The sequence below is a fragment of the Solanum dulcamara genome, chromosome 8 (assembly GCF_947179165.1).
Source record: "Solanum dulcamara chromosome 8, daSolDulc1.2, whole genome shotgun sequence".
Taxonomy (NCBI): domain Eukaryota; kingdom Viridiplantae; phylum Streptophyta; class Magnoliopsida; order Solanales; family Solanaceae; genus Solanum; species Solanum dulcamara.
Genome location: NC_077244.1, coordinates 77,094,377 through 77,105,184, shown reverse-complemented (window position 1 = coordinate 77,105,184; position 10,808 = coordinate 77,094,377). Strand labels below are relative to the sequence as shown.

The following is a 10,808-nucleotide window of genomic DNA, read 5'->3' as shown; positions in this document are numbered from 1 at the left end:
TGGCACTCACTTTGGTTTATCTTTTGCTGCATTGAGCTACGAAGGTGGAAAAAAAAACATCACATCTTTAGGCAATATACAAACCAGTGGCCTTTCTCCAGAAAACATGATCAGTTCAGGTCATATTGAATTTGTATACTAATGTACTCTCAGTTGAGATGAAACATTTGTTGTAGTTGAGGTATAGACACTAGCAGTACGGAGGTTTCCAAAATATCATGGCTGAATGCCAAGCTCTAAAGACCCTCTCAAATTGCTATTTTCTCATGGTATGAACTGCTTGCTCAACTGTTGACTGCAAGGATTTCATGCCAACAGCTAGGACAGTTTGTTGCACCTAAACGAGGGTCAAATCAATCAATCTTTGTGCCTCGATCCCAAACTAGTTGAGATCGGCAACATAAATCCTTTATACATCTTCTATATCCTCCTCTTAATGAAAGTAAACATAAGCAATAGAGACAGTTTACCCCAAGATTGGTGGATTGTCATGATAGCTTGAAGCGGATTTAAAAGATAAAGGGTTAAATGCAATAGGCACATTCAGAAGAGAATAATCACAACTATTCACAGCCACTTCAAAATGCTTATCACTGTGATCTATAAGCCAAGCAATTTTTTTTCAACAGGGTCACCATTGCCATGTAAGTGACTTTGTTTTGCAAGAACCTCTCAAGATCAGAATTAGATAAAGCTTTGAAACAGTTCAGCTCTACTGATATAAAGGGAACCACAGGGCATGCAGGTGGTACACACTATGAATCAGTTCAGCTCTACTGATATTTAGGGAACCAAAGGGGCATGAGGTACACAACTTCTCAAGGAAAAACATAAAGTAAGAAAAATAGCTCAATGGTTTCTCCTTTGTTTAGATCTTACCCACCAAATGCAGCAGTTCATTCTATTGCATGAAATCAAAGTGATAATTTTCCAAATCTCCGGAGTATGAATAAGTCTGAGGCACCAAAACAAGGGGAGTTTAAGGCACATATCATTTTGCTGGGTTTGTTTACAAGAAAGAGACCAGCTATTGAACCATTTCAAGATGATCTGATACTCAAAATGGAATAACCTCATCAGCTGATGCAAATCTGGGACACATACAAGCTACTTGACTAAATCCAGGGACGAATTTTTCTGGTCCAAACGGGATAGACATTAATAGAAACTGAAAGTCTTCATGTATGGCACAACTTTCAGGGATAAAATGAATATTTCATATGCAGAGTTGGGAATACCGACTATAAGAGAAATGTTTCTTGGTACCACAAGAAGTTATAACAGGTTGCCCTACTGGTGAATATTGAAGAGAGAACAGAGCCTGAAATAAATTATTTGGAACTTTTTCTTCAAACAAAAATAACTGGTCTATCTTTTTTCTCGTCGTTTTCTTATCATCTTTTTTCTTCCTTTTTAGTGCAGTGATCTGCAAGTTTCCCTTCTCCAGTGCCAGATATAGTTGATGTAGACCACCTTTATACACTTCAAAAGGATAACTTAGAAATAGAAGCCAATAGTCACGAAGGTACTGTTCATTTACAAGTGAAATTAGCACCCCTATCAGATAAACCCGTCACACTGACAGAGTTAATGAAGTAAAAGATCTTCAAACTCTTAATCTCTGCTCAATGAAAAAGGAAAAGTTAGAATGATCAATTCTGCATAGTCCAACACACCAGCGCACTTCATCTCATAGTATAGTTCTCCCTACAAATGAAATGAAAATATTTCCCAATAACACTTGATCAAATTGCACACAAGGAACACTACGAATCAAAATCAATCAACTACACCTCAATCTCAAACATAGTTGTGATCGGCTCTATAAATCCTCTATATCTATTTAAGCTCTATTCAAATTATGAATGAGAATAAATATCTTTAAGTTAAATATCAAGTGATTAAACCAAACTTTTTCATTGAACATAAACTCATACAACCAAATGAAAGCTTCATATGAACCAGTAGTTACTACAGAGTCTGCAGAATACAACATGAAAAGAGAAACAGAATAAGAGTACGAACAGTTATAGGACATGCACCTCACAGATAACTACGGCCTGCTATCATAATCAACAACTTCAGAATCGGTAACAGACCGCGAGTGCTGAACAATCGATCGGCCAATGGAATTAATCCATTCCTCTTTCTCCTTCTCAGAATCGGCGATGAAATACATAGTGTCACGACTTGTGGAGAGCTCAAAAGCGAAAGCCTTATTGATTACATCCTCAGCTCCTTTAACAGTGAGACATTCGGCAACGGAAACAACTCCACGCGGAATGGCGGAGGGTGTTACTGACGAAGGGTCTTTGAACCATAGAAGCTTGCCTTGTTTAAGAATGAACCATCGACGGCGCCAGGTCTTGATATACTCGCCTTGCTTCGTGAGCCACCCGGTTCGCTCAGGGTTTGACCAGAATTCGATTTCCTCGTAGTCTGAGGGATTAGGGTTAGCGCCGGTCACTGATCGGAATAGACTCTCCATTTTAGATGGCTCTTGGGCTTCGAATTGTGCGGAGTTCTGTGATTGGTATCTTTATTTATCGCCGGCGGAACGACGGAGGAGAGATCGCTGTGCTTCGCTGTCACTGCTAATAGATTTTTTCTTCATTTAATTCGCGAATCTCTTACAAATATAGTACTGTAAATTTTAATTAACATTTTAAAATAGACTCCTTTCATTTCATATTAAATAAATTTGTGAAGCAATGATATAATTTGAATCATACTTTCTACTATAACTTTGTAAGTATGATTTATTTTCTAAAAAATATAAACTTCAATAAATGAAAGAATAAATATAAAAAAAGTTTTAAACATTTATCTTGAACTTTGAACAATTCAATTATTTTAAACAATAAAAAAATTCCTCAAAAATCACTTAATATGAAATGGAAGGGGTATTTATTTTTTATTATATTAATACGATAAGAATTACAATCTTATAATATTTTTTTGCAGAGATAATTTTAAAATTATTAAATTGATCGAATTTAATTTAGCTTTAGAAATAATTAAATTGACTCAAAAAAAAAAATATCTTATAATTTTGAGAAGAACGGAGGTGTACTTTATTATTTTGTCAATATATATTTATGGTCATAAATATTGTGAATTAATCTCTCTTTAAAACTGCTAGCATTATTTCCATTTTGTCAGTCTCAAAATGATCAATACTTTTCTTTTTGTTTCAAAATATTATAGTTTCACGTAGTTTCACTTCACTATTGACGAGATACTCTTTAAATGGTTGATATGATCTATGTGATCCCATTATAATAACAGCACTTTTGTATTTTAGACAAATAAATCTCGTTACTCCTTTGATGTGTCTTAATTATTATTTAGAGAGTTAAATGAGATTTTTAAATTATATCATTTTTTAACACTTTTAAAATATTTTAAAGTAATAAAAATTTGTGATTTATTATATTTTTATGTTCTTTTTATATATGTAATTTTATTTTTAAAAAATAAAAAATATAAATGCACATCAAATATTAATTAATTTGATTCCCGTGCTTCAAATTTACCACGTAAATTTAAAGGGAGAGTATATGGTAAATTTCCTGTACTTCTCAAGTTCTTTGCTGATCAAATTATGCTAAACAAACGTGGGACAGATGGAGTATATTAAAAAGTTTCTATCCATATCTTACTTTTTAGGCACACTCTTTAATGACAAATCAAATGTTTTAGTTTAACTATACAGATATTTTTAGAAGAATTGGCCATCGAACTTTCAAAAAAATTAGACTGTTTAAAATTTTGAAGTAATTTGGAATTATGGCGAAAATTCAACCATAAAAGAGGTTAAAGTTTTGAAACTTTGAAAAAAAATTAAGTGTCTTATTGAGTTAGGTTGAATTCGAACTTGAAAAATATTGAATTTTGATATTTAGTTCGGAGGGATGCTATTATTAAAATTTAAGGTGATTTCGTGAAAAATTGAAGAAGTTGAAAATTTGAATTTCTTGGTGTTTTTGAAAAAGAAGAAACAAAAATAGTATATGAGCCTTTTTGAGCCTATTGGGTTCTATTTTCACTTTTAAATTTGAGTCTTTTCCCATGAAAATATAATTGTTTAGTTTTTGTGTCCTAGAACTAAACATATTGGGTTCTATTTTCACTTTTAAATTTGTATATAATATGATAGAAAAAAGGATCATTAGGCCACAGAGGCTTCTTGGAGAAAACCGATTGGCAGGTAATGAAATTCTACATAGAGGATCAATTTACATTTCAGTTAACAAATTTACAGGGCAGAGGATCAACTTTAATTTATTTTAATGACAAGGAACCCACGGCTGCTACCTTTGAGTCTGAACTAGGTAAACTCCGCTCCATTATAATAGCCCACAAATCACATAGGAGAGTTAAATCGCACTTAATGCATCGAGCTCGACAAAAAAAAAACATGGAAGGATTTTGAACCTGATGGAGATCTCTTGCTCAACCAATTCAATCACCCTCACGGGTTCAGGGTAGGGGTAGAGGATCAATTAACACGAACCGACTATAAGCAAAGGAAGACACTAATGATGGTACATTTATGCATTTCTTTACAGACTTAAAAGGCTTTACAATTAATGTACATTTGTAGACAGAGTGTACCTTCCTGGACTTCCAATTTCAGTGATAGATTGCTCAATTATGTCTTGATTGTATTTTGTCCTCTTTTTGCTCTTTGTTCTGTGAGTAATTACTTGAGTTTCTTTGTAATTTCAGCAATATATTTACCCTGATGGAAGGCTTGTTGAAGTTCCAGTTCTGTGGGTTGACGAGAACCATCTGCCGCATAAGTTCCAGCTCCATAGGAAGATCCACCTTTTACCTCATCCATCTCAAACATTCCTTTACCAAAAGTATATCCAAGAGGAACAAATATCATGCCATGATGTGCCAACTGAGTTACGGCAGTTAGTCTGCAATCAACAAGAACTCGTGTCAATGAAAGAAATGTCAAAAGAACGCTCAATAAAAGAGAGGATATAAATATACGAAACAATAGTGACAACAAATGGTATTCTCCAAATGATTTAACAATCCATGAGAAACTTCATGCATCTGTTTGCGTTGCGTTTGAGTTTATCAGCCCAAATGCTGAAATTGAACCTTTAGTCTTACAATGATACATGAATATTGCATACTTATCCCCCCACAAAAAAAGAGGAAAGGAAAGAAGAGTATTGCATGTTCTTTGTAAGAGCCAAGGCAATCTGGAAATATACATTTGAATCAAAAGTCACTCTCGAGACAACAATAACAAAGATCTTAAACGCAACTTCAGTTTCATGAAGCATGTGTCCTGCTTTGGAAACGTAAGTGAATGATTTCTTATGTTCTTATATGTGGCCTTGGTTTTTATGCAATATCAAAATCAAAATGAATAAGGGGATGGAAAATCTTGCAAATAAGCCGCCTCCTCCCTTGCAATCCCTAAAAAAGAATTCAGCTTCCAAATGGAGGGGACAGCAAAAGGATACTTAAGTAAACTGTGTTTTTTGGGGTAGAAGGATAGTTGACGGTACAGCTATATTTCTTGTAAGGTGAAAAGTATTTGATGTGTCAGAGCGAGTCCTCTACGTAATGTAAAAACTTTGGAAATTTGAAATTATTCGATGAAATAACAGCAAAGGCATGAACTTTCCCCACTATGGTTACTTAACAGTATTCTAGGCTTCAATCCACTTGCCACTAGAAAAAATTTCAAATTACTTCTATGGATCTCGTCAAGCACGAATCCTCAGACTGTTTATACAGTTAATAATGAAAGAGCTGTAACTTCATACGTATACCGAGTTGAAGCACTTAGGTAACTAGAAATTCTATAGTCCCAAGTCTTGCAGGATAGTAGTCCTAAAAACTCAATACAATGCAAGTGAAGAATCTATACTGATAGTCAATTAATATATGTGAATGCAATAAGAGCACAGAGTAAAGAAAGCAAAGAATGGATAACGAAGTACTCACGCACTAAGCTCTTGGCCACCTCCATGAAAACCAGTACTCCAAAAGATTCCAGCAGGTTTACCAGCTAACGCTTGAGTTGCCCATATCTCATGGGAGGCATCAAAAAAGGCTTTGAATTGGGCAGCCATCACACCAAAACGAGAAGGGAAACCAAAGATGAAACCATCAGCTTCCAAGAGCTGCTCAGGCGTGATCTCAGGCACATCATCAGGCTTTTTAGGAGCCTTCATCTTCTCCAATATCCGTTCAGGAAGTGTCTCCGGAACCTACGTGTCTATGGATCAAATTCATGGAACTAGTAATAAATAGAATCTAACCTTTATCAACTTAATAAAGAGCAAATTACAGTGGGCAGCGGAGCCGAGAATTCTAACAAGGAATTCCCAAAAATGCAAGACCTTGCACACCAAGGATTCAACTTGCCACCTAAAGTAATTTTTGAATCACTTTTCCACTACTAAAAGCTCCTCTTCCATGAATATGATTCAAGAATTTTTATATACACACAAAAAATTGTTTTTACCCTGCTTGCACATATTAAACTGAACCTCCTACATTCGGATTACACATAATTGACTATACTAGGCATGGACTAATAACATTAATAATGAGGTGAATGACCTACTACAACCCCATAAACTACATCAATAATGAATCTTTTTTTTTACACTGTCAGAATCGGTATATATAACTAAAATCCAACTAAAAATTGAAACCCATAGAGCTAAAGCAGAAACTTCAATTCTAATAACTCTCCAAGTCACCACCAAAGGATGTGGAGTAAGAGTTGCTCTTTGCTTAACCAAACTTCTCAATTTAGAGCCCTTAGCAGGGAGCGCTTTCCCCAACGGGCCCTATACTGTGCGAATTCAGATTAGTCGGCTCCACTTGGCTACGGGAAACCAGATGAGAAACGAAAACAAAAAAACTCTCTTAGGCTGAGCTGTAGCGATTACCTGCCAAAGTGTTGCTTCGACGCCCTTAACCGAATTGACTCCGCGTTGTATTTCTCGGGCCATAGTCTCCACATGGCCATAAAGTGAGTAATACCTACCATTCAAATTAAGAAAACAAAAGATCGATAAACAGAGAGAAGGGAGATGTTACTGCAAATTCATTCATATACTTCAATAAGGAGGCAATCGAGCACTTACACTACGTACACCTTAGTTGTTGCCATAGTTTGATGATCAAATTTAACCCACAATTGAAAATTGCCCCAAAAATAATTGGCTTACAAATTAACAACACCTTCACTTCAACACGCAAGTGATTTAGCTCCTAGTACATTAACTTCCGTTAACGGAGATATTCGAAAGTTTCAGCCACGTGGCAAGATTTTATGCTTTTGTTTAGCTATCGGCTAGGTGTCCGTGGTTCATAATTAGATTTCTTGTGTATTGGATGTAATTTTTCACCCCACTTGCCTACTTGGTATTTGATTTTCTTTTTGTGCCTATATAAATATATATATATATATATATATATGCAAGATTGATGCAAAGAAAAAAAAATACGGTGAAGAAAATACTTGCACGAAAATCCTCTTTTACTCTCTCTATTTTCTGTTACTTTTTTTTCTTCTTAAATTTTCAAGTTAATTTATTTTAGAACACGTTATTAGTACGAATTCTAATTTTCTCCAGATATATTAACTCTTATATTAGATATATCTACTGAAAAATTTTATTTTTAGTTGTCTTTATTCTTTCTAAATTAATTTCTATCTCAGTTTTATCATGTCAAATCTATCAAAATTTGAGTTTGTGAAACTTGACATTTCTGAAAAAAATTTATTTATCATGGATCCTTGATGTTAAAATTCACCTTGACGCTAAAGGTCTTGGTGATACTATTAAACAAGATAATAAAGCATCAAGCCAAGATAAAGCAAAGACCATGATTTTTCTCCGTCATTATATTCATGAAAGATTAAAAACTGAATATTTAACTGTGAAAGACCCTCTTGAATTATGAAATAATTTGAAGGATCGATACATCTTCGATTTCAAGATTTTAAAACTGTGACAGAGTATAATTCTGCTATCCATAAGGTAAGTTCCATGTTAAAATTATGTGGAGATTCTATCACTGATGATGACTTATTTGAGAAAACTCTTTCCACTTTTCACTTCAAATGTGTTGCTACAACAACAATATCGTGAAAAGGGATTTAAGAAGTATTCTGAATTAATTACATGCCTACTTGTGGCCGAGCAGAATAATACTTTACTGATGAAAAATCATGAAGCCCGTCCCACTGGGTCTGCTCCATTCCCTAAAGTGAATGTTGTAGCATCACATAATCAGTCTGAATCGAGACAAAATAATTATCGCAGCAGCGGTCGTTGATGTGGTAAAGGACGAAACAATTATGCGTCGTCTTCGAGATATTAAGTGATGTTTTCATCAGGGGAAGTAAAATACGCGCTGCACTCCTTTTTCCTTAGACAAGGTTTTATCCCACTGGATTTTTCTGGTAAGGTTTTTTATAATGAGACAGCACTCAAGGCGTATTATCAGATGTGTGTACTCTTTTTCCTTCACTAGGTTTTTTCCCATTGAATTTTTTCTAGTACGGTTTTAACGAGGCACAACACCTATGGATGTTCAGAATAAATATGTATATTATTTCTCGTAAATTTCTTTTAATGAGGGAGTGTTGTGTATTAGATGTAATTTTCCACACCATGTTGTGTATTGGATGTAATTTTCCACACCATGTTGTGTATTGGATGTAATTTTCCAAGTAGGGCCCACTTTTAAGTGGGCAACTTGCCCACTTGGTATTTGCTCTTCTTCTTGTGCCTAAATATATATGCAAGATTGGTGGTAAAAAAAATACGGAGAAAAAAATACTTACACGGAAATCCTCTTTTACTCTCTCTATTTTTTGTTACTTTCTTTCCTTCTTAAATTTTCAAGTTAATTTATTTTATAACAAGATTCAAATTTTTATTTTTTTTGGTAGACAAGGAAAGAAATTTATTTTTGTATAGGGTGGGCACGCGAAAAAAAAAATTTGTTTGGCATGGAATTCACAGTGATGTGAGATTTAGTCACAGATTTATCTAGTGCACCTAGTACATTTTTATTATGAGAGTGCACAATTTAATATACGAAAAAGGGTCTAAAATGTTCTTGATTTATTAGAAATGATACAAAAATACCTCTCATCTATTTATTGGCCTAAAACGCAGTTGACATCCATCTTTAGGTCCAAAAATGACATTTTCTTTAACGGAAAAGGACATTTTAGGCCCAATAGATGGATGAGATTTTTGTACCATTTCCAATAGTTCGAGGGATTTTAAGCCATTTTTCGTAATTAAAATTCTGTTAAATAAATTTTAATTTATAATTAATTTTAAATAATTAAATTGTAACTAATAGATGACCGCCACGTGTTTAAAAGAATTATTCAAATTATTTAATTAAAATTATGTTAAATAAAATTTGATTTATAATTACTTTTAAATAATTAAATTGTAACCAATAGATGTCCGCCGCGTGTTTAAAAAAAATATTCAATTTTTTTAATTAAAATTTTGTTAAATAAGTTTTGATTTATAATTAATTTTAAATAATTAAATTGTAACCAATAGATGGCCGCCACGTGTTTGAATAATTTTTTAATTAAATTCAATTTATTTAATTAAATTATAACCAATAGATGGCGCCACGTGTTTGAATAATTTTTTTAAACACATGGCGACCATCTATTGGTTATAATTTAATTATTTAAAATTAATTATAAATCAAAATTTATTTAACAAAATTTTAATTAAATAATTTGAATATTTTTTTAAACACACGTGGTGGTCATCTATTGGTTACAATTTAATTATTTAAAATTAATTATAAATTAAAATTTACTTAACAGAATTTTAATTAAATAATTTGAATAAATTTTTTGAGCACATGGCGGTCATCTATTGGTTACAATTTAATTTTTAAAATTAATTATAAATTAAAATTTATTTAACAGAATTTTAATCACGAAAAAGGACCTAAAATGCCCTTGAACTATTGAAAATGGTAAAAAAATGTCCCTCATCCATATATTTGACCTAAAATGCCATTTTTTGTTAAATAAAATGTCATTTTTAGACCTAAAAGTGGATGTTAAGGATATTTTAGGTCCAATAGATGGATGAGGGACATTTTTGTACCATTTCCGGTAGTTCGAGAGCATTTTAAGCCCTTTTCCGTTTAATATATCATTATACACCCTTAAGCCACCAGGTGGGTAGTACGCCACAGGGTGGGTCTGCCTCTGCAAATATAAGGCCTTAAAAGTAATAAGTTTTTTCACATTACTAGTTCATTCAAGTATTGAAAGAGTCCAGCGATTAATTTTTTGATTACTACTTGTTGTACTTGCCTGAAGATATCTACTCACAATTTGAGATATTTTTTAAAATTAAATTTTAGCAAGTTTATATGTTCTAAGCATGATTATATTATGTTCTAGAATAATTACATGTACTCTGACATAAACGTATATATTATCTATTATTCAGGTAAGCAGTGATATACCTTCACAAATATTTTCTGACGTCAAGTGCAATTTGGTTTTTACGTAATTTATAAATCACCAAGAAGGTAAGTTGTTGGATTATTAGTTCTGTTTAAGGGTGACAACTTTAGCCCATTTAAGTAAAATGAATCTATTAACCCATATTTATTTAAATGGATCACTCATATTTTTTAATGGGTAAATATGGATTGACCTATTTCAAAAATTCATATAAATATGGACGAAGTGGGTAAAATATAGGTATCCATATAGACCCTTAGATCACCCAAAAATTTCTTATTACACTAAAAAA

The 10,808-nt window shown here is 33.0% G+C and overlaps 2 protein-coding genes across 2 annotated transcripts; both read right to left on the bottom strand.

Annotated features, from left to right (window-relative positions):
- Positions 1-1,898: 1,898 nt before the first annotated feature.
- On the bottom strand, positions 1,899-2,635 carry LOC129901341 (pleckstrin homology domain-containing protein 1). The gene has a single exon (XM_055976490.1). It carries the CDS (start codon positions 2,486-2,488, stop codon positions 2,054-2,056), a length of 435 nt encoding a protein of 144 aa, XP_055832465.1. The 5' UTR covers positions 2,489-2,635; the 3' UTR covers positions 1,899-2,053.
- Positions 2,636-4,331: 1,696 nt separating this feature from the next.
- On the bottom strand, positions 4,332-7,378 carry LOC129901223 (probable NAD(P)H dehydrogenase (quinone) FQR1-like 3). Its single transcript, XM_055976348.1, has 4 exons — positions 7,131-7,378; positions 6,933-7,026; positions 5,977-6,242; positions 4,332-4,928 (listed from the first exon to the last, which is right to left on the bottom strand). The coding sequence occupies exons 1-4, from the start codon at positions 7,154-7,156 to the stop codon at positions 4,706-4,708; spliced, it is 609 nt and encodes a 202-aa protein (XP_055832323.1). The 5' UTR covers positions 7,157-7,378; the 3' UTR covers positions 4,332-4,705.
- Positions 7,379-10,808: the final 3,430 nt, after the last annotated feature.

Bases quoted from the DNA above. Each gene is read 5' to 3' on its own strand.
- LOC129901223 (XM_055976348.1), bottom strand. From the start codon at position 7,156: ATGGCAACAACTAAGGTGTACGTAGT. The intron at 6,243-6,932 runs GTAATCGCTACA...ATAGACACGTAG, and splicing joins TCGAAGCAACACTTTGGCAG to GTTCCGGAGACACTTCCTGA. The intron at 4,929-5,976 runs GTGAGTACTTCG...TGTTGATTGCAG, and splicing joins GGTGGCCAAGAGCTTAGTGC to ACTAACTGCCGTAACTCAGT.
- LOC129901341 (XM_055976490.1), bottom strand. From the start codon at position 2,488: ATGGAGAGTCTATTCCGATCAGTGACCGGCGCTAACCCTAATCCCTCA.